At 48.1% G+C, this 22,328-nt stretch overlaps 9 protein-coding genes across 9 annotated transcripts; 4 read left to right on the forward strand and 5 right to left on the reverse strand.

The window, feature by feature from the left end:
* Positions 1-1,003: 1,003 nt before the first annotated feature.
* Positions 1,004-1,393, forward strand: FTJAE_8237 (fungal hydrophobin; the record flags this gene model as incomplete). The annotated part of the gene is made up of 3 exons (XM_037355032.1): positions 1,004-1,166; positions 1,213-1,298; positions 1,346-1,393. 3 exons carry the CDS (start codon positions 1,004-1,006, stop codon positions 1,391-1,393), a joined length of 297 nt encoding a protein of 98 aa, XP_037204630.1.
* Positions 1,394-1,648: 255 nt separating this feature from the next.
* Positions 1,649-2,359, reverse strand: FTJAE_8238 (cupin 1; the record flags this gene model as incomplete). The annotated part of the gene is made up of 1 exon (XM_037355033.1): positions 1,649-2,359. One exon carries the CDS (start codon positions 2,357-2,359, stop codon positions 1,649-1,651), a length of 711 nt encoding a protein of 236 aa, XP_037204631.1.
* A 302-nt stretch (positions 2,360-2,661) lies between these two features.
* Positions 2,662-4,744, reverse strand: FTJAE_8239 (taurine catabolism dioxygenase; the record flags this gene model as incomplete). Its single annotated transcript, XM_037355034.1, has 4 exons — positions 2,662-3,130; positions 3,180-3,835; positions 3,886-4,268; positions 4,318-4,744. The coding sequence occupies 4 exons, from the start codon at positions 4,742-4,744 to the stop codon at positions 2,662-2,664; spliced, it is 1,935 nt and encodes a 644-aa protein (XP_037204632.1).
* An 825-nt stretch (positions 4,745-5,569) lies between these two features.
* FTJAE_8240 (phenol 2-monooxygenase) lies at positions 5,570-7,289 on the forward strand (the record flags this gene model as incomplete). Its single annotated transcript, XM_037355036.1, has 5 exons — positions 5,570-5,666; positions 5,721-5,840; positions 5,888-6,442; positions 6,490-6,825; positions 6,871-7,289. The coding sequence occupies 5 exons, from the start codon at positions 5,570-5,572 to the stop codon at positions 7,287-7,289; spliced, it is 1,527 nt and encodes a 508-aa protein (XP_037204633.1).
* An 890-nt stretch (positions 7,290-8,179) lies between these two features.
* On the forward strand, positions 8,180-9,555 carry FTJAE_8241 (riboflavin transporter MCH5; the record flags this gene model as incomplete). Its single annotated transcript, XM_037355037.1, has 3 exons — positions 8,180-8,330; positions 8,379-8,754; positions 8,805-9,555. 3 exons carry the CDS (start codon positions 8,180-8,182, stop codon positions 9,553-9,555), a joined length of 1,278 nt encoding a protein of 425 aa, XP_037204634.1.
* A 188-nt stretch (positions 9,556-9,743) lies between these two features.
* FTJAE_8242 (amidohydrolase ytcJ-like) lies at positions 9,744-11,406 on the reverse strand (the record flags this gene model as incomplete). Its single annotated transcript, XM_037355038.1, has 2 exons — positions 9,744-10,774; positions 10,830-11,406. The coding sequence occupies 2 exons, from the start codon at positions 11,404-11,406 to the stop codon at positions 9,744-9,746; spliced, it is 1,608 nt and encodes a 535-aa protein (XP_037204635.1).
* Positions 11,407-11,838: 432 nt separating this feature from the next.
* Positions 11,839-16,967, reverse strand: FTJAE_8243 (agglutinin 2; the record flags this gene model as incomplete). The annotated part of the gene is made up of 2 exons (XM_037355039.1): positions 11,839-16,792; positions 16,843-16,967. The coding sequence occupies 2 exons, from the start codon at positions 16,965-16,967 to the stop codon at positions 11,839-11,841; spliced, it is 5,079 nt and encodes a 1,692-aa protein (XP_037204636.1).
* A 1,681-nt stretch (positions 16,968-18,648) lies between these two features.
* On the reverse strand, positions 18,649-19,225 carry FTJAE_8244 (fungal hydrophobin; the record flags this gene model as incomplete). Its single annotated transcript, XM_037355040.1, has 3 exons — positions 18,649-18,684; positions 18,742-18,809; positions 18,862-19,225. The coding sequence occupies 3 exons, from the start codon at positions 19,223-19,225 to the stop codon at positions 18,649-18,651; spliced, it is 468 nt and encodes a 155-aa protein (XP_037204637.1).
* Positions 19,226-20,687: 1,462 nt separating this feature from the next.
* Positions 20,688-22,149, forward strand: FTJAE_8245 (amino acid transporter; the record flags this gene model as incomplete). Its single annotated transcript, XM_037355041.1, has 2 exons — positions 20,688-22,040; positions 22,093-22,149. The coding sequence occupies 2 exons, from the start codon at positions 20,688-20,690 to the stop codon at positions 22,147-22,149; spliced, it is 1,410 nt and encodes a 469-aa protein (XP_037204638.1).
* Positions 22,150-22,328: the final 179 nt, after the last annotated feature.

Consider the following 22,328-nt stretch of genomic DNA (forward strand, 5'->3'; position numbering starts at 1 on the left):
GCCTCGGGGGCAAGAAAATACCGAACTGATATAAGGTGTCAAAATAAACTTAGTAAAGAGTCCTCTAAGCTTACGCTAAATTTATCTAAAGATTTTCATCATTTAGGGCTAAGGTCCTGAGCTTTCTTTCCTCCCCTAGCCACGATATCTATCAGATCATCATGATGGTTGATGTCATTATCTAATTCGGGAGCCTTAATCCGCTACCTAAGTCAAGCCACCTATATAATCCGATCGGATATAAGTTTCGGATATCTAATGTTAATCAAGTTTATGCTCACTTACCAGGGTCGGAAGCCGGATCAAGTTTCTCGGCGCGGATGGTCCACTTTCTGCAGGAACAGTATGAGAAACAATCTGCACATTCATGATTTGCCACGTCGTTACGCCAGCCCCAACAAACTTTAGCTGAAGAAGCTGATAGGAAGATCAAAGGGATGATCAATAACGGTCTTGGAACTTTGCCGTACACCAATGAGGCCTCACAGGAACCAATCCGACCAATTGTCTTCCTCCAACAAGTCATGACATCGGCCCAGCGACCAACCTGTTTCCAAATTCGCCTCAAGCTAGCCTTGCAAGATTAACGGTCGGCAGTCGGGTATTCCTTTGAGTGTTTGCTCCGACGGGCCAGCGAATCAGCAGCGCCAATTGATCGAGCGATCGTCGCGACACGTTTATGCGTTAGATCCCTGCAGAGCTGGAAACGGCCGGGCCGTTGTAACGCTACAACCGGTTTCAAGTCAATATGTAGATGATATAGGCCAGGGATATCGCCATCGGAAACGTCAACGGCTTTAAACGTGGTATTCATTGGAGATTTGTTGTGAGATAATGACGTTGAGGTTATTTAGTTTTACTGACGATGATCTTAATGATTTTATGGGATCTATAATTTAGATTTTGTATAAATATGGGGATTGTTGACGGATCTGTTTGGAGTCTGCATCCACAATCCCAAGCTTCATATCATACTACCATCTACTCATTCACTCTATTCATCATGCAGTTCTCACTCGCTATCGTTACCCTCCTGGCTACTGCCGTCTCTGCTCTCCCCACTGAGGAGAAGCGCCAGGCTTATATCCCTTGCTCTGGTCTCTATGGCACTTCTCAATGCTGTGCTACTGATGTCCTTGGAGTTGCGGACCTTGACTGCGGAAACCGTGAGTAGAGACATGTCCTCAGTGAAGCTTAGTCTAACGTACCTAGCTCCCTCTACCCCTGCCAACGCCACTGACTTCAGTGCTGTTTGCTCTGCCATTGGCCAGCGAGCTCGATGTTGTGTTCTTCCTATCGTAAGTCTAGCCAATCCATTCAGTTGACTAATTACTGACCGTCACAGCTTGACCAAGGCATCCTCTGCAACACCCCTACTGGTGTCCAGGACTAAGGGATGATGGATTCTCCCTTTCTAATTATAATACGCGAATACGAGATAGATGGATTATGATATGACAAGTGTTGGGGAGTGACTGGATCGTTCCTTTTCTGTTATGTTCATACGTACGTTACTGAATCAATCTTAAATAAAACTGTCTACCTTCCGTTGCCTCGTGACATCACAACTGTCTTACAAAGACTCTAGAGCTGTGAAACTAACGATGTCTCATGACTGATCCTATTCCACCATTGGCAGAGCGACGAGCTATATCTTTGACTTGTACTCTCTGTTCTCCACCTGCACAATCTCCAAATCAACCTCGGTATCCCCTCCAGGCCAAGTCCTGAGAAGTCCTTCCTCTGCCTCCCCAAACACAGGATCCCTCTGCGGTTTAGGAACCTTCCATGACTTGCCATAGTCTCCTCCACTCTTCACAAAGTCCCATTCACCACCATTATACGCCCCCATCATAGTATAGCCATCCAGCTCAATCTCAGACAACGCTTCCTTCGGGTTATCAGCCTCAATGCCATGTCCAACGCCCGGCGACAGCAGCTTGAACTCAGCTGCCGGCTTGGTGTTGTGAGTCTTGTGCGCTACACCAGCTGGAATGACAAAGACATCTCCTGCCTCGGCTTCCAACACAATCCCGCCTTTTTCCCAAGCTGATCCGTATGTATTCTCTTGTAGATCCTCAGAGGTATCACCGACTCCAAAGCGGATGGTTGCAGTGCCCGAGAGAACAGCCATGCACTCGTGAGCCTCAGAGTGAAAATGCGACAGTTGCGTGTTTGGGTATCGGAATATCCATTGAACATCCCATCCGTTCTTGGTAAACATGTCCCAGACCTCGGCGGGGTCGCACTTGGAGCTATTCGGGCGCTTGGCTAAGACATTCTTGTAGTGCAGAAGCGGTCTTGGTGAGTTCGGAATGAGATCCGTTGGCAGGAGATGGTATTGCTTGACTTCGACCATGATGATTGAGGATGTTGAGGTTATCATGAACAGGGCTACCCCGCGATCGCATCCTTATTATAGTAAGTCATAAGGTTTGGTCGGTAGTCTATCCGAGTCGGAAGTGGATGCCGACCGAGATATCTCCGCACGGGATTTCCGGATGGATCCGCTACTAGATACACTGAGATAAGGGATAGTCAAACCGTAAACCAATGGGGTTTAAGTAACAGAAACAGTCTATTGCAGAAACAATCTATATGAAACCTTCAAATTGACAAACCAAAAACATAATCAAACCGCCGACCCAAAAGATAACAGCACTAGTCAAAGTGAATTCGCCACAGCTCACGATCAACGCCTGCAGTGAAATCACTCCTGGTATGCATCATCAAGATGTTATCGCTAACCAAGATATCGCCCTTATCCCATGCATAGTACAGCGCAACCCGGCGATCATACAGGACCGAGTCGATAGTTTCGCAAATGGCAGCGCTCTCCGACGGCTCAAGCCCGTCAATCGTCACATCCGAAGCATCGAATCGCGTCTTCGACTGGGGCCAAGGCTCATGGTATCGAAGGCATGGCTTGCCAGTCGTAGGATGGTCGATAGCTAGAGGTAGACCTCTCAGAACAGTGTTGTCGAATGCTGAGGTTGATACGCTCCAGGTGAGCTTTGAGATATCCTTCTTGAGCCATGACGGGGGATACTTGAAGAATAGGGTTGAGGACGAGAAAAGGGTGAAGCCGGTATCCCTTGGTGAGGAGGTGGCGCCTTGGAAGAGTTGGAACCTAGTCACGGAGTCAGTCGTTGAATCTTACCGTCAGAAACGGTACTTACTGGGGAGGAGTCGAAACAGTCTTCTCATTTCCATTCTCATCAGTCTGCTTGACAACCTTGAACAAGCCATCATAGTGGAACGGCATAGGCTCTGCTGAAAGCACATTGTTCAGACCTCGAGCATCCTGTCCTCGATCCTTGACTTCAAGCAGAAGGCCGAACTTCCAGGGTAAAGGCGTTCCGAATCGGTGGCTGAAATCAATGAAACGGTCGCGGTTAGGCTTCTTGACGAATCCCTTCAGAACAACAGGTGAGTTGATCTCCGACAGAGCACGGACTTTCTTCGTGTCGATATCGTCGAGTGTCAGGGAGCCAGCTCCATTGGCAGGACGAATGATCAGGCCAGCGGGGTACATAGGATCGACCACAATGCCGCCCTTGTCCTCTGCCCATGATAGAAGTGGTGACTTCTCTCGAAAATGCGAGGGTCTTCCTTTGTCGTAAATTAGTTCGAGACTCTCGTCGTTGTCGAATTCAGATCGCATGCCGGTTCTGATGGTACCGTCCAGGCTGTAAGCAACGCTGCAATGCCACGGCGTAGTGTGGAGTTGCTCCGTTGGCAATAGGCTGATAGACAGCTTGACCGCCCCAGTTGAGGGATGGATTGATAGGCGAACATGATCAGGATACTTTTGTCGAACAGCATTGGCAAAGGCCTAAGACGTCAGTACACAACTTGTTTCGTCCATCACAGTCCGTTACTTACATCTCCGCGAGCCATCATCTGCTTCGCAATATACTCAATGCCTCTCTTATACTTTGACTTGCTCCTGTTCTCATCAACCGGATAAACTGTTTCCAAGTCTGTTTGAAGAAACTTGATGTAGCCACGATAAGTCATGCACTGATCATCTGATTGACGAACGTCATCCCAGCTCCATCCTGGCTTGCTGAAGGTGTTGAGGAGTGCGCGTCGAAAGTTAGATGCGTTGGCAACATAAGTCATTTCCTCGAGGTCTTTCGGTAGATCTATCTCAACAAGATCGCGAAGACGCGCGAAGGAAATGTTGTGAAATTCTTTCTCTGCTGCCATGGAGCGAAGAGTCTCGCCGTATGCCCATACATCTCTATCTGGGACACCAAGAAGGTCTGCTATGATCAGCTCGAGTCCTACGCTACTATCAAAAAGGCCACTCACCATTATATACTAATCCATCGGAGATGATAGTGAGTCTAGCACCAGGCGCATATACGTCGCCAATAGCGCTGCAAAGTCCGTTGAGGTGAGCAAGAGCAATTTCCTCTCCCTTATCAGGAAGCTTTCCCAATGTCTTCGATGTTGAGTTTGGCGACTTGAAGGGGAAAGCTGGTAGGCACATAGGAACTGGCTTGCCGGCTTTGACGTGTGTGTAGATTAGAGCGATGAATTTGAGAGTTGACTCATCGGAATGCGAGTGAAGGTTGTCGTCTTGCTTCATACGATACCTTCCGATAATATCGAGGATTTTGCTTGATGTCTCAAGAGCCGCCCTATCGACTGCGGTAGTCAATGGTTCAGCAGAGACATTGCGATCAACAGTCCCAAAAGGGAAGGGGATCACGGGACGAAGACTGGATACAGCCATGGTAAAGTAAAAGAGTAGTAATCGCTGATAAGTGTTCGTTTGTATGGAAATGAGAGTGACTGTTGAACTTGATGAGGTGAATGATACATCAGGGAGATAAGAGGATATAAATCTTGCAGTCTACTATCTCCTATCAACATGTGAACTACAAGTTACATACTCATCCACCATAGTCTCATTGTCGGTTTACTAAGACAATTTGCGAAAAACACCGAGTCGTCTCAGCAGTGGGCCATCGTACAATTACCCAATTGCGTGGCAAAACAATCACCCTCGTCACACATCGCCTAATCCGAACCAAAAGGCATGACACAAAATCGCTTCATCAGGAAGCTCATAAAATTGTGACGGCCACCCTGTCAGCTTGCACGGATGTGAAATCCTAGAGTAGAAGGTATCAATCTGGAAGCCAAGCCACACTTTTCGTCATTGTATTTCCTCATTCACGAGTAGCTGGGGCTAAAAACTTGGATTTTCGCATGGGGGGAACGGTCCGTGGTGATGATCGGCATCCCGCGCGGTTATCCCGTTCGGCTATATCCCACCCGGCCAAGTTAAAGTTCCCCGGTGTTGAGTGATTCTTCGGGCCTTTGATGGTGTAACAGAAGCTCGGATATGGTTGTTCAGATGAGACATTTGATTTGGTATCCTTGAATTGATGAGGCGGTTTGACGATGCCGAGATAGGTAGGTCGATGGAGAGCTTGGATGGCGGTTGAATTTGGTGATTTATCTTGGGCTTTCCCGCCAATTACATAGAAGTGAAATATTAAGAACTCCAAAAGTTAGGCTTTCAGAACATAATCATTCACATTCACTCGAAATCATGGAGCAAGTTGATGTTACTATCGTTGGTGGCGGTCCCACTGGACTCTTTGTTGCCCTTCTTCTTCAACCATTGGGCATCTCAGTCCGGGTTCTGGGTAAGTTACATTGCCGCCTGAGTTGAATGAGAAGAAACTCTGACAACTGTACAGATGAGAAGCCTTGTAGTTTAGAGCTTGGCCGTGCTGATGCACTCAATGCTCGTACTCAGCAGTACTTCGAGGTTGCTGGCATCCTCGATGAGCTTCTACCCGATGGTCTCAAATGCAACAGTAAGGAGCCCTCACAGCTTTTCAGAGTTCTAGTCTGACAGTCACAGCGAGCTCTACTTTCAAAGCGGGCGATTTCAAGTCTCGTCAGAACGCTTGGTGGGTTGGTATCGAGCATGCCTTTCACAAGAACTTTCTCATGATCGGACAACCTGTCGTTGAACAGGTCATGCGCAAGCGTCTCGGCGATGCAGTTAGCTACAACGAGCATGTTATCAGCATCACTGAAGACGAAGACTCTGTCGCCATCATGACTAGTTCGGGTCGAAAGGTCCGCAGCAAATATGTTGTTGGAGCGGACGGTGCACGATCCTTTGTCAGAAACACGCTTGGTATCAGTTTTACGGGTACTAAGCCTGAGATGACCTGGGCTGTTCTTGATACCTTCTTGGACACTGATTTCCCGGTTTGTCCTGAGATTATCACGTTTGAGCTCGATGGAGAGTCACGAGTTGCTTGGATCCCTAGAGAGCGAGGAATGTCTCGATTCTATGTTTTGCTCAAGGGAGAGATCACGCAACAGCTGGCTGAAGAGTCCATCAAAGAACATCTCGCTCCTTATCGAGTAGAGTTTACAAAGACTGAATGGTTCAGCACATTCCATGGTATGTTTCCCGATAGTTCTGCTTCCCATCTGCTAATCAATTCTCAGTCAAGGAACGACTTGCTGGAACGTTCATCTCCAAAGAAGGCCACGGAAGAATCATCCTAGCCGGAGACGCTGCTCACGTCCATTCCGTCAACGGCGGCCAAGGCTTAAACACGGGTGTCTCCGATGCCTTCGCCCTAGCCTGGCGTCTCTCAGCACTCGCACGCCCATCCAACCTCACCAGCCAAGCAAGAGACGACATCCTGCGCAGCTACGACATCGAGCGGAGGTCCACAGCCGCTCAAGTCATCGGAGTGGCTGCAGCACTAGTCAGGGACACCATACATACAGCCAAGAAATACGTCTCCACAATCGAACGAAATGCCGGCTTTATCACAGGTACGTTCACCATCACCGTTACATGTCACATTCTAACGTAGCAAGGCATGGGTGTTAACTACAGCGAGTTCGCCACTCCACTTGTCCAGGGGGCGGAACTTGGTATCTGGAAACCTGGATATCGCTGTCCGGATGTGGAAATGACAGAACCTTCCGGCAAAACTTCGCGACTCTATGAGAATGTGCCTTATGGGGATTTTATCGTCTTGGCTATCGGAAAACGACTTCCGGCGATCTCCGTGTCGGCTCCCGTTTATACTATCCTGCCCAATGGGTCGACTCATGGCCATGTTGGCTGTCATCAAAACAGGGATGGTGACCAGGACTTCACTGCTGATTGGGTCAAGAACGAGGACTCGGCTATTGTGATTGTTCGGCCGGATATGTATGTCGGGTATGTTGGCACTTTCGAGGACGGGGCTTGGGAAGAGTACTTGGACTCCTACTTTGTAAAGTCTCGATAGGATGTAGGGTAGATTTTAGTTGTAGATTATTTGTTTTCCTGTTCAATACATTAGACTTTGCATTCCATCGCGCTCAATTCCGTGTAGTATTGGTGATTTCGAAGTTGTCTTTCTTATTTATTCTCTCATCGCTAGATCCCGATTACGACTTCGAATCTTGAACTGTTTCTTCTTCATCAATCTTAGTAGGTGAGTTGAAGTGATCATTTCTCGACCCCCAAGGTACCTTTGCCAAACCCCCCAATACCATCCTCACAAAAATCACTATCTCCGTACAACATCTACAGCGATATCCTCCCTGCAGCGTCCCGTCGTAAGGAATTACCATTCTTGGCCATGCATGCATCATGCCATGCCGGCACTAATCCCACATAAACTCAATCTTGCCTGCTTCGCCGCATCACCGCCTTAGTCGCGGTATGCCCCGGGATGCTTAATCGAGAGCAAGAAATTTCCAATATCACCTTCCTAGCTAGGCAGTCCTCGGATGTTTCACCAAGTTGGAAGAATGACATGCGAAAATTATGCAAAGGTTCCATCCATAGTGGCCAAGGAACTCGTGGTGAGTGGGATAAATATTCTTCTTCATGTGAATATTACAAATACTCGAATACGCGTTCAGGAGTGGCACAGACATTGCATTGCGCCTTGATCTGCTGATGTTGAGTTTTATCTTTTTCATCGAGATCCACTGTGGGGAGAAGTGCCGTGGCCCTATCACCACATTAGGAAAGCGGGAAACGTGCCAGATTAGGTTATCCTAGCAAATGCGTTGTCAGAGAAATAGAGATTGATAAGCATGGCGGTTGTATCTCGGCCTATCTTCCCTTCAATTAGGTATGTTGTTCAGCTTGTAAGTCAAGGCTTTTCATCAATGCTTTTGACCAGCAATGGAGTCTACGAAAGATACAGCCGATGATAGCCCTATCGTCGAAAGCAGCTTTTCGGTCGATGATGCAGCGCCCAAGCCTGTTCCAAATGGCGGACTGATCGCGTGGCTGCAAGTCGCGGGCTCGTTTTGTCTCTACTTTTGTACTTGGGGTAAGTAATATCACCAATACACGCGAGATAGATACTGACAACTTGCAGGGCTGATTGCAAGCTTTGGAAGCTTCCAGACCATCTATGAACGCGATCAATTGTCGAGTCATACGCCATTTCAGATCTCAATCATTGGCTCTCTACAGACATTTTTGATGGTATTTTCAGGCTTAATAGTTGGCCCGATCTATGATTCCGGTTACTTTCGACACCTTCTGGGCGTCGGTTCTACCTTCATTGTCATCGGCACTGTACTTCAAAGCCTGAGTCAAAAGTACTGGCAGTATCTTCTCACTCAAGGTCTTATGATTGGCATTGGTGCTGGCTGTCTATCGATCTTGAGTGTTGCTATTACTTCACTATGGTTTACTACGAAATTGCCATTGGTGAATGGACTTGCGGCTTGCGGTAGTGGACTCGGAGGGTAAGTCAATAGCACTTATAGAGACTAATCTCTTCTGACGCAATTCCCAGTGTTCTTCTCCCCATCATGGTTCGGGAGCTCAATGCTCAGACAAGCTTGCCATGGGCGACGAGGGCTATGGCTCTGCTACTACTTGTTCTTCTGGCATTTTCGAACCTCGTGTTGAGGTCAGGGCCAAACCCGAACGCGTCGTCTCAGCGCAGGCAACTTCTTGACAAGTCGGCTTTCACAGACTGGCCGTACGTCCTTTTCGTGGCTGGCTGTTTCTCCGTCTTTCTTGGAATGTATACCCCTTTCGTCTACGTACAAAGCTACGCCCTGGACAACAAAATTGCATCGGCCGATCTTGCAGGAAACCTGCTGGCTATTCTCAACAGTAGCTCAATCTTTGGACGAATTCTACCAGCTTTTCTTGCTCAAAGTCTTGGGCCCATGAACACTATCATCAGTGCAGCAGTCTTGCTCGCCACTACAAGCTTATGTCTCATCTCAGCAACTACAACTCCACGATTGCTTGTTACCGTCATCAGCCAGGGCTTCTTCACGGGATCCTTCTTCGCGCTGCAGCCGACCATCTTTGTCAGACTTACTAGTGATCCTCGGAGAATTGGGACAAGATTTGGTATGGCCTTCTCGGTCATGTCGGTCGCGCTGTTGTTTGGTCCACCTGTTGGAGGGGCATTGCGAAGAAGCATGGGGTATACAGCCGCTTGGGTCTGGGCTGGGTTGACTGTATTGGTCGGAAGCATTTTGATCTTGTGTAGTCGATTGCTGGAAGATAAGAAGTCTTTGATCGTATGAGCGATGGGTTGAGAAGCTGTTGGGTAGGCTTCACGTGCATAGGCTGTTCAAAACAAGCTGATCAGATAGAGCAGGTTTGTCAGTAGGGTCAAGGTACTAGGCAAATTACGGATGATGACATGTCCGTACATTATGAAACTACGAATGAATAGAGGCTTAGAAACATTTTCTGGAAACAGAATTCCTGATCAAAATACCCGAGATCCTCCGAACCAAGTCTCCTTCACCTCAGCTTTCAGCAACGTCTTAGGATCCCACTCCATATCAACAACAATAAAGTCAGCCAGTTTTCCAGGTGTCAAGCTTCCAACACGGTCTTCAGCAAACACACTTCGCGCTGCACCTTCTGTAGCCGCGACAAAAGTCTCACACAAACCTAACCGAAAATGCTCGTGTACTACCTTAGGGTTCTCCGGATTCTTGGAGGACTGCCTGTTGATAGCGACATGGAAATTAGGCATAGGCGACCACGGTGCCGTAGGGCTATCAGTACCAATCGCCATCAAGGCACCTGCATCAGCGAACTCTCGATAAGCAAACGCTCTTCCATATCGCTCTTCTCCAAGGAGTTCAGGCCATGCTGTTAAGGCTGTTGGATCTGAGTGGATTGGTTGGATGGATGCTGTTAAACCAAGTTTTCCAAGCCTCTTGGCGTCTTCTGGAGAAACGAGCTCCAAGTGCTCGATTCTGTGCCTTCGACCTGGGGTAGCGTGCTTCTCAATAGCATCGATGGCCATTCTGACAGCACCGTCGCCGATAGCGTGTAAGGCAACTTGTAAGCCACCAGCATCAGCCTCTTTGACAACGGGGTCAAGGAACTCAGGCTCCCAAATAGGTGGCGGGTTTCCAGCAGTGGCATACGGCTCAGAGAGGTAGGCAGTGCATGCGTCGACAATACCGTCGGTGATGACCTTGATTCCGACAAGTCGAAGATCAGGACTTGTTGTCGAGTTGTACTGCTTGCTCAGCTCGATGGCGCGCTGCACTTGTTTTAAGTTTTTCTCGAGGTTGGCAGTTGGTTTGATAAGCCAATAAGCTGCTAGTCGTAGTGGAAGATTCGGTTCTGTTTCTTTGAGCGTCACGAGAGCGTCCCAAGCTTCTTCGTCCATGGCCATTTCGACTGCGCCGGTGTAGCCAGCTGCGTTATACTCTTTCACGGCCGCGCGAATCGCCTCTATTCGTTCATGCTTGGGGGATGACTTTGCTTGGAATGGCCAAACTTTGCAGTGTTGTTAGTCGCTCGATCTAAAGTGATCATATTAGGTTGCACTCACTGATTGACATCATGGCGCCTTCATCCAAAAGACCAGATGGCTTTCCATCTGCATCACGATAAATCTTGCCACCAGCTGGATCTGGCATATCATCAACCTCAAGCTCCTTCAAAGCCGCAGTATTACACCAGCAAGAGTGTAAAGAGCCCGAATCGACGAAAATAGGCCGTGGATCAAGATCATCCAGCATCGCGGCTGTAACTCCACCAGGCGTCATGTGATGCCTCCATCCTGTGCAAAGAATAGTTGGTGTGTCTGGGTTTTCAGCAGCGTATTTTTGGATACATGATCGGATGTCCTCAAGTGAAGTGCATCGCGACAGATCAAGCTTTCGGAGTGATTGGCCGAGGAGGAGGAGATGCATGTGACCATCGATGAAACTGGGAAGAGCAACACGCTGATCAAGATCGCGAATCTGGATGTCTGAACCTAGATTCTGGGAGATCTCATCGCGAGACCCGACTGCGGCGATCTTTTCGTCTTGGATGAGCATGCAGTCTGAGAAGTAGGCGTTGCCGTTGAGGCCCGTCACTGTCTTGGACAGGATCCGGCCGTTGACGAATAATGTTTTGGCCATTGTGTTGGGAGGCAAAAGACTGATGATGAAATGTTGGAAGAAAGGAAAAGTCAGTCAGAGTTGAAGAGACGAGAGGGATTTAAATGTGTTGCGATATTCAGGGTGGTCTCTCTACTGAGATCAATTTTTATAGTACAGTACAGGACTCGTCTGACTCGACCCCATCTGAATTCCGAGCTTCCTTCCCAGTGTGTCTCCATAATAAAGTCTTAGGCATATCTGATCGCCCAATTAGCATTCTCAGTACTGACTCCGCTGTCGGTTCCCCGCTCGGGCTAGTGGAGGTCAAGAGGAAAGCCAAAGGAAATTGGACTTAATACATCAAGAGGTTTATAAGGCCAATAGCTTCAAGATCATTTTGTATCCAACTACTTATACAAGAGAATAAAAAGGAAAACTTCGTAAGAGAGTGAAAGTCAGTGAGTGACAGGATTAACCGCCACTTCCAAATGCAGGATAAGAAGGTGTAGTAGAATCACAAGCATATCTAACAAAGTATTTGCTTGATGACCCAGAGCCATCAACAATAACAGTACCGTCTGGAGCTGTGACAGTGACTATCATAGAATAATCTCCCTGCGCATTGGCCCAGAAAACTCGGAATGGCGTGTAAGTGCCTGCTGTGAGCTGGATCTTGAAGGTCTGAGAGCTAGAAGGTCCCCATGAGTAGTTTTGCGCCAGATCTGCACTCGAACGTGCTTTCGACCATGTCGACAAGGCCTTGCTGCCGAACCAAACCAGTGTAACCTCGTCAGAGTACGGGACCACCACAGAGTAAGTACCATTGATAGGCGCATATAAGAATGCCCGGTGGTTAACGGCCTTGTATTGCCATGTTTGACTTGGCGAACCAGGATAAATAGCCTGTGCAGGGCCTGAGTTTCCTGATTTGACTCCACCTGGTTCTGTGATACCTATTGATTTCGTGACACCAGTAAAGGTCGGTGAAGCTGTTGCAAAATAGGTAATGTTGAGGGCAGAGTAGTTTGGTGGATCAGCGTTGTAGAACGAGTTGGTGTAGATGGCGTATTCCAAACCGGCGTTATCGCATGTTTGATCTGCAGCCTTTGTACCGACTGCAGGAGCAACGACCACCACAGTACCAGTCTGCCCAGCGACAGCCGGAGTTCCAGTTGACGTGCTCATGGTTGATATTGTGGTAGCATAAGTAGTCACAGTGGTGTAAGGTTGGGGTTTCTGCATAACAACTGTAGCAGTGCCGCCAGGGGAGGCGGGTGCCAAGGTCGTTGTACCGTCGGTTGAGTAGGTACCATAGCTTGTGACGGTCGTATAGGACTGGGGTTGTTGAACAACGACAGTTGCAGTGCCGCCCTGAGAGATTGGCGAATAGGTAGTGGTGCTAACTGTTGAGTAGGTCCCCCAGCTTGTGACGGTTGTATAAGGCTGTGGGTTTTGAACCACGACAGTCCCAGTAGCACCTGGCGAGGCTGGCGAATAGGTAGTGGTATGAGCTGTTGAGAAGGTACCCCAGGTTGTGGTAGTTGTATAAGGCTGAGGCTCTTGAATAACCACAGTACCAGTACCACCTGGAGAGTTTGGGGGATAGGTAGCGGTGCTGACTGTCGAGAAGGATCCCCAGCTTGTGACGGTTGTGTAAGGCTGGGGGTTCTGAACGACGACAGTTCCTGTAGCACCCGGAGAGCCTGGCGGATAGGTAGTGGTTTGAACTGCTGAGAAGGCACCATAGCTTGTGATGGTCGTATAAGGCTGAGGCTCTTGAATAACAACAGTTGCAGTGCCGCCCTGAGAAATTGGTGAATAGGTAGTGGTGCCAACTGTTGAGAAGGCTCCCCAGCTTGTGACGGTGGTGTAGGGCTGGAGCTCTTGAACAATAACAGTGGCTACGCCGCCTTGATATGCTGGTGCCATTGTTGTTGTTCGTACTTGCGTAAAGCTTCCATAGCTAGTCACGGTTGTATAGGACTGGGGCAGTCCTACTACAACAGTATTGACATCACCTTGAGATGCCGGTGCTAAGGTGCTTGTCACAGCTGCGGTGTAGGAACCATAGCTGGTCACAGTTGTGTACCGCTTGGGAATCTCGACGACAACAGTAGCAGGATCCCCTGGATTGGCCGGCTGGTTGGTCGTGGTTACAGGTGCAGTCAGACTGTCAACATAGGTCGTGACAGTTGTGTATCCCTGAGGACTCTCTACAACGACTGTGGCAGGATCCCCGGGATTGGCAGGTGATAGCGTTGTAGTAAAAGGTGCAGACCAAGTGCCATAAGTCGTCATAGTCGTATACCGCTGAGGACTCTCGACGACAACGGTGGCGGGATCACCTGGATTAGCCGGTCGGTTTGTCGTGGTCAGAGGTGCAGTAAGACCATTAACATAGGTCGTGACTGTAGTGTATGCCTGGGGGCTCTCAATGACGACAGTAGCAGGATCACCGGGATTAGCCGGCCTGTTTGTTATTGTCAGTGGTGCAGTCAGGCTGTCAATATATGTTGTGGTGGTTATGTATGCTTGAGGACTCTCGACGACGACAGTGGCGGGGTCCCCTGGATTAGCTGGTCTGTTTGTCGTAGTCACAGGTGCAGTCAAACTGTCAACATATGTTGTGACTGTTGTGTATGCCTGAGGATCTTCAATGATAACAGTAATAGGATCCCCCGGGTTCGCTGGTCGGTTTGTCGTAGTTACAGGGGCAGTCAAACTGTCAACGTACGTTGTGACCGTTACGTAGACCTGAGGGCTCTCAATGACGACAGTAGCAGGGTCACCAGGCTTGGCGGGTCGGTTTGTTGTTGTGAGAGGTGCAGTCAGACTGTCGACATAGGTCGTGACGGTTACATAGGCCTGAGGGTCCTCAACGACAACTGTAACCGGGTCACCAGGACTAGCAGGCCGATATGTCGTAGTCACTGGTGCAGTTAGGCTGTCGACATAGGTCGTAAGGGTTATATAGACCTGCGGACTCTCAATCATAACAGTGACAGGATCCCCAGCGCTAGCAGGTTGGTATGTTGTAGTCAGAGGCGCAGTTATACTGTCAACAAAGGTTGTAATGGTTGTATACGGCTGCGGAAGATTGACGATGACAGTCATCACATCGTCTGGATTATCTACTGGTAAGGTCGTAGATGCTGGGCCTGCCAGGCCTGGGATGTAGCTTGTGAGTGTCGTGTAGGACTGAGGCACATCAACCTCAACAGTGGCAAACTTTGCTTGAGCATTGAATGGGTGTGTTATAGTTGAAGCAGCAGTCAGACTATCTCTGTGGTTGGTGACGGTTGTATAAGGCATCGGAAGATCGACTTCTACAGTACCGTCCTCGCCAGGAACAGAAGGTGGATATGTCACAGTGTTGGCTGCGGAAAAAGAGCCATAGCTGGTGATTGTCGTATAAGGCTGGGGTAAATCAACCACAACTGTGAGAGTCGGGTTCGGCCCGTTACCGTTCTCAGTTGTTGTAGTAGCCGCTGTAACCCTTCCATAGTAGGTCGTAGTTGTGTACATCTGCGGATCAAAGATCACGACAGTACCCGTTTGGCCTGGACTAGTTGGACTTATGGTGGTTGTCGATTCAGCCGAAACGCCTCCATACGAAGTAACCGTCGTGTAAGGCTGAGGGAGATCAACCACAACGGTCAGGGTCGGGTCAGAGCCAAGGCCACTCTCAGTTGTTGTTGTAGCAGCTGTGACGCGTCCATAATAGGTCGTAGTTACGTACATCTGCGGATCAAATACCACCACGGTACCCGTTTGGCCTGGACTCGATGGGGTTATAGTAGTCGTAGACTCGGCCGTAACGCCTCCGTATGAAGTGACAGTCGTATATGGCTGTTGCATCAAGACCATAACAATGCCTGTCTGGCCAGGAGCAGGAGGCGGCGAGGTGTATGTGGTCTCGGTCGAGACATCTCCATAAGAAGTAAAAGTCGAATATGGCTGTGAATTGTAGACCACCACTGTACCTGTTTGACCAGGCATGGAGGGAGAAATTGTAGATGTAGACGCAGCGGCATATTGTCCAAAAGAAGTGACAGTCACCCACTGATCAGGCTGATACACGATAACGGTGCCTGTTGCATCCGGAGCTGTTGCAGATATGGTAGATGTAGCTGCAGCTGTGAAATCCCCATAAGACGTGACTGTCGTCCACTGACAAGGCTTGTACACCATAACAGTGACTGTCTCTGCTTCAGAAGATGGCGACATGGTGGTGGTGGATGCTGCTGTAACCGCTGAGTCGTAAGAGGTGATGGTTGTCAGTTGGTGTGGCTTGTAAATAATAACATTGCCTGTTGCGCCTGGGGCGGTTGGATATTCAGTGGTCGTTGATGCCGCCGTGACACCTCCATAGGAAGTAATTGTAAACCATGGATCTGGCTGGTATATCAGGACCGTACCCGTCTGGTCTGGGGAGCTCGGGGATATAGTCTGTGTAGATGCGGCTGTGATAGTTGCATCATAGGAACTCACTGTCACCCATCTGTATGCCCTATACACGACTACCGTGCCTACATGATCAGATGCAGAAGGCCACATAGACGTTGTATGGTCAGATGGAGCAACATCATCATAAGACGTGGTAGTCACCCATTCGTATGGATCGTAGACAACAACAGTACCAGTTGCGCCAGGAGCACTGGGAGTCATTGTACTCGTGACTACAGCTGTAACCGAGCTATCATAGGATGTCACGGTAACGTAGCGAGCTACCGGGCTCGGCACCACGATCACCACTGTACCAGGACCAGATCCTGAAGGGCTCTCGGTGACAGTGTAAGTACCAGTGTCGGTGCCGGTGCTGGTGATTGTTGTATAGTCAATTGGGGTATCCGAGGTCATAGCCGCCATAACCAACACGGTTCCTGTCTCACCAGGTCTAGTTGGAGATTGCGTGATGGTCATAGGACCAGTGCCAGTTCCTTGAGTAGTGATTGTAGTCCACTGCACTGCAGGATCTGAAGTGCTCGTAGAGTCGTCCTGAGAAGAAGTCTGCATGATGCTGGCAGCAGTGCCTTGTCCAGTTGCTGTAGGATCCGAAGAAACGGCAGAGCCACCTAAAGAGCTTTCTGTCCCGGCTGGAGGAGAGCTTTCGCTCTCGGAAGGAAGTAAAACCTTGACCTGGGCTTGGGAAATAGGATTCGTTGTATCGCCTTTCCTGTAGCCTTGCATTCTGACGATCACGGTTACTATATCGCATGGATTTTGGGTAGGCAGAGTCGTTGTTTCAGGCACGGATATTATACGATCAGTCGATGATAGTATAGTCACATGGCTCTCCACCATGACAGTTCCACATGATGGCTGCTGATCCGCCAGCGGAATGTTGTACGTAGTGTTTGGTTCACCATATCCATAAACGGGGTCAGTGGCAGTGTATGTAGCATCAGTTCGCATGAGAAATGTACTACAGACATTAGCTTAAGAAAGCCGATGAGAAATCCCTACATCTCATACCTTGTCAAAGTGTCATACTGCGTAGATGATCCGTCAATGATCTCGATGGGCTGCGTCTTGACATCCCGTGGTTCCAATTTTGCATCGGATACCGTGCCTAACAAGGCCAGGGCCCATAAGGGCATCATGCGCCGAAGCGACATGACCAAGGAGGGTAAAGAAAAAAGTAAAGATTATCAATTGGCTGTAGTGACGAAAATTAAAGAATAAAATGTAAATGAACATGTCAGAGACCAGTCTGGAAGGTTACGAGACTTGAGAGTGACGTCCAGTCTTTATCATGAGGTACCACCAGCAGAAGTTACTTTATTTTAGGTTTTGATCGACAGTATGGATGCGGGAAACTTTCGGTCAGCTATTTAGTGCGATTTCGAATCTTACGAAATGATTCGAGACCGTGTTCAGCGCCCGACCCGGTCGCAGATGAGGCTTGTGGCTGAGAGATGATATCACCGCATTGAGCTTGGCAACAGGCGTACTGGGCAATTTGAGCTTCGGCTAGCTCGGCAATGTCTTTTTCACAGCAGCAAATGACATCTTCTACTCTGTACTACAGTTTGGGTTAGTAAGTTGCAGATGTCTTTGTATGGCTGGCCTATGTAAGGGCAAGTTCTGGGTGGTGATAAGATCTCAGCCACAAGCCTCAATTGCAATCAACCCATCCAAGGAATGCAACATCACCTAGTGGGGGAGAGCCTTGAGTGAGGTCTGGGCTCTTCTAATTGATATTTCTAGGTCACTTAGAATGCTCAACTCTGTCTAGAGACTGAAGGGACCTATTTGTACATATAGATTAACGTAATCTAAGTCCAGCAATATTTGTATAGGAAGCACTCTTCTGCAAGTATTGTCTCAGTTTATCTGGATATAACTAGCAGTCAGTAAACAACATCTAAGACATGTTTCTCTGCCATGGGATCTGCACAGTACGGAAGCGACCAAGCCACTTGACTTAGAGAGAAACAAGTGACACCTTAGCCGGAGTGATACCCGCGAAGCTAGGCCAATGCCGGGGAAATTCAGGAACTGCCCTGAGCAAGAACTTACTTACGGCATGAACAGTAGCTCCTTTAGTACTCGCGCGATACTAGCCATGTTCTGCCCGATGCCATCAGATCTGATTTGCATTGCTGGGTAAAACCTTATCTTCGATCTCGACCAAGCCTAGTAATATACCGAAAGGAGAAGATAACAGAGATCTAATTAGCATTCTCAGTGCTACCTCGACTCGGCTATCAGTTCCCCTGCTCAGGCTCTAAAATGAATCCCCAATGTTCTCCATTTTCGAGGGTGTCTGACGTTTGTACGGACTTAAAGTCGCAGATTATTGATTACAGATTGGCCAACACAGCTAGAATACTAACCAAGCGATCCATTATGAGACAGTGTTTAACTAACCTATACTAAGATGTTGTAAGAGACAATATGCACTCAAGGTGAGTTCTAATTAATACTGTTGCGTGGCGACGGCTGAACAGGTTATATAATGTGGTCTTGGCTACAATTCACCGGGCTTGCCCTGCCTTCTAGACTGTAGTTTCCCGCTTGTACCTGGTGTTGTTGCGACCCTGATAAGTTAAAACTCGAAAGTGATTCCAGACATCTGTCCAGGCCAGTCATATTTAGAGGTACAAAATTAAGTAATATCTTATCACACTTTAAATTATTTATATATATTAATGCTGCTTATGGTGCTATGCCATTACACGTCTAGCTTTTAAGAAGGGTCCATTAAGTAATAAGCAATACAGTCATTTTACACAATGAATCAATCTATATGTTTATCAAACAGATCGTAGTATATCCCTAAACTCGCGAACAACCGATAGAAATAAGGCCGCCCTGTAGTAACACGAGTCAATATCATTTTGTAGACATCATTAGGGGGGAAATACTTACATGGCTGTTATCATTACAGCAAACTGCTGTGCCTTGTTGACAAGCCGCGGGATCAGTAATAGATGAGCCTAAAAGGAAATATTAGACCACAAAACGGAAAAACAGTAAGGCAGCACATACATGTTGCTCCGAGGACAGTGTTGGGATCTTGAACCACAATACCAAGCAACCCCAGAAGAAGGCTGATCACGGGGTTACTTGAGGTTCCAACAGTCTGGCAGCATGTCAGGGCTGCTGGTGCATTGCACGTGCTAGCAGCAGTAGTAGTGGTAGCAGCCGCGCTTGATTCTGTCGTAGTCTCGACGATAGATGTGATAGCAGTCGTTGTCGCGTCAGTTAACACAGTCGCTGCGAAAGTTGAGGAGAGCGATTCGATTGTCGTCACACTAATAAGTTCAGAACTGCTCTCGGCGCTAGAGGGTCGGCAAGGACCCGCTGAAGCAGCACCAAGAAAGATGGTCAACACCAACGCGCAAAATCGCATCTTGGCAGATCTAGTGGCTTGAAGCCGTGAAAATAAATTAAGTAATTAGTTGGAAAGGAATGAGACAAAAGAGAGAAAAAATTTGTCTATGGATAAAGGAAATCGGGAATAGGAAATACCTAGGAGTACGCGTGGAATAGTGAGCTAATGCCAATAGTTCCTCTGTAGTCCACGGGCTAAGCCTAGAGTCGTCAGTGAAGCGAGATGAATTGCATGTAAAAGTGCTCTTATTGGCCAAGTTGCAAGCCCGACTGGAAATAATCACAGAAATATCCGTCCTACCCGGAACATCAACGAAACGTACAGGAAGTAGAAAGTATCTTATAACACAAAGAAATAGAGCAAATTAGCAATGCTCATCCTCTATACAATTCCCCATCTCTTATTGTCGTTTAGCTTTATTGCTGTCTTTATTAATAGTCAATTAAAGTGACAGAAGTCTGCATCTACCTGAAAACGAAACTATGTCTTGTGCCAATAACCAATGATAGAGGCCACTGAATCCTTTGATACTTATCAACCAAAACCGATAACAAGACCGGGTAAGCATCATTCGTCTGCGCCTGAGCATGCAACTCATTTCCGTTAACAAGAGTCAACGGTGAGTCGTTCATCAAACCAGAAATCAGTCGAAGTCTACTAGCTACGCTGGATCCGCATTATGTGGCAAGTATCATCGCGGGGCCCCGCACGGCGAAAAGAAGTTCATAAGATATATATGTATTACAGCGGACCTCACCTTTACTACTGCTTCTACAGCTTTCAAATAGATGGCATGAAGCAGTAGATGCGAATGGTCCCCAGTTTCCCCATCTCCGAGCGTAGTTGATCTCGGTGCGGAATTAAAGTTGCAGATTATTAGTAATAGATTCCTCATAATGGAGAGGGTGGATATCATTTCATTGTCCGGGATATCAGGTAGTTGACTGAAGGTGAAGAAGGTAAAGCATTCTTGTCTGGTTTACGAATCCATTGACAAATTTGTATCTATACTGTCAAGTATGTCATGCGTCTCATATACAAGGCAGAGTCAACATTTCTCCTTGAGCATCATACCCGATATTCGTTCAAACCGCGCCCTACAGCAGCAAGCACGCACTAACTATCCCGCCCTTCATATCATAACCCGCTAAACAATGGGTCGGAAAGCAATGGCTTAAGGGCCCACGCTCGGTTGTTCGATAACCCACTCAAACTGGGAATTGGTTCTCAAACTGGGAATTCGTCAACCAGTCATCGCACTCGGCAATTCCCAAGTCTAACTGATGACATGATCGGAAAACTCTTATCGCGTGGATCTCACGCACGTTGATGCTCTTCCCCACGGGGTTATCGATCCAAGGGATTGGATAGGCTTGGCTTGTTGAGGATATAATGGGCATCATCCTCCCCAGGTCAGGTAACTTCTTCAACATTCTTCCCATTAAATCATCTCTCTTGATAGCTTCTGTGTTTTTTTACAATGAGTCATCCCAAAACCACAAACGACTCCGGCATCATCGTCGCGGGCGAAAAACAAGATGGCATCCACCGTCAAGCCTCCTTCAGCGAAGCCACAGCCCAGATGTTCCAAACCGACCTCGAGAAAGAAAAGACTCTCCAAGGCACAGCCCATTTCCACCGCCTAGGTTGGAAGCGTCTTACAGTTGTTCTCATCGTTCAAGCCATTGCCCTCGGTAGTCTAAGTCTCCCCGGAGCTTTCGCTACCCTCGGAATGGTCGCCGGTGTTATATCCTGCATCGGAATCAGCTTGATTGCTATGTATGCTAGTTACATGGTTGGTCTTGTCAAGCTGAAATACCCTGACGTTGATCATTATGTCGATGCCGGTCGGCTGTTGATAGGAGGCTTTGGAGATAAGCTGTTCGCTGTTGTTTTCTTGGGACTGTTGATCTTGGCTACCGGCTCTCACTGCTTAACCGGCACTATTGCATTGGTCAAGATTACTGGTAGCAGCGTGTGTACCCTCGCTTTTGGGGTCATCTCTGCTGTTATTCTTATGGTGCTTGCGATCCCACCATCCTTCACTGAGATTGCGATCCTTGGTTACATCGACTTCATCTCTATCATCCTCGCGATCGGTATCACCATGATCGCCACTGGGATTCAGAGGTCAGATGCTCCAGGTGGTTTCTCGTCTTCTACCTGGTCAGCGTGGCCACAAGACGACCTTAGCTTCACGCAAGCACTCACAGCGGTCTCCAATATCGTCTTCTCGTATGCATTCGCTGCAGCCCAATTCTCCTTCATGTCCGAAATGCATACCCCAGCCGATTTCACGAAATCCATCGTCACTCTAGGCCTTACCGAAATCGTTTTGTATACAATCACAGGATCAGTCATCTATGCCTTCGTTGGTCAGGAAGTTCAGTCCCCCGCCTTGTTATCCGCCAGCCCATTAGTGTCGAAAGTCGCGTTCGGCATTGCCTTGCCTGTCATCTACATCTCAGGCTCTATAAACGCCACGGTCGCTTGCAGGTTTATTCACGGTCGACTTTACAAGAATTCTATTACACGGTTCATCAATACCCGCAAGGGCTGGATCACTTGGTTGGCCGTCGTTGCTTTTGTGATCTTCCTTTCGTGGGTTATCGCAGAAGCTATCCCATTTTTCTCCGAGCTTTTAGGAATCTGTGCTGCCCTCTTCATTTCGGGCTTCTCGTTCTGGATCCCTCCCATTATGTGGTTCTTCCTCCTTAAGGAGGGCAATTGGTACGACAAACACAATGTCAAGCGTGCTGCATGCAACTGTATTGTCTTTATCGTCGGTTTCTTTGTGTTTATTGCCGGCACATATGCCAGCATTGACCAGATCGTAAGTGTGCCGAACATCAGTTCCCATTTTACGATAGCTGACATGATCACAGATAGCCAAATTCAACGGAGGCAGTGTTGGCAGGCCCTTCTCTTGCAATGTGGCCTGAGGCTCTGCTATTATTCTTGGTACGGAGGTTGACACATAGTTCCATTCTGAAACACATAGCTTACTGTCGGTATTCAATAAACTTCGTCGGTTCACTTGTATGAGATAAGAGCCATCTGCGTCATTCCACTGGGTCTTCGTCTTTAGGCCTTAGTTCAGCAACTGGACCAACAGGAGGCA

The sequence above is a fragment of the Fusarium tjaetaba genome (assembly GCF_013396195.1).
Source record: "Fusarium tjaetaba strain NRRL 66243 chromosome Unknown NRRL66243_c0000177, whole genome shotgun sequence".
Classification (NCBI taxonomy): domain Eukaryota; kingdom Fungi; phylum Ascomycota; class Sordariomycetes; order Hypocreales; family Nectriaceae; genus Fusarium; species Fusarium tjaetaba.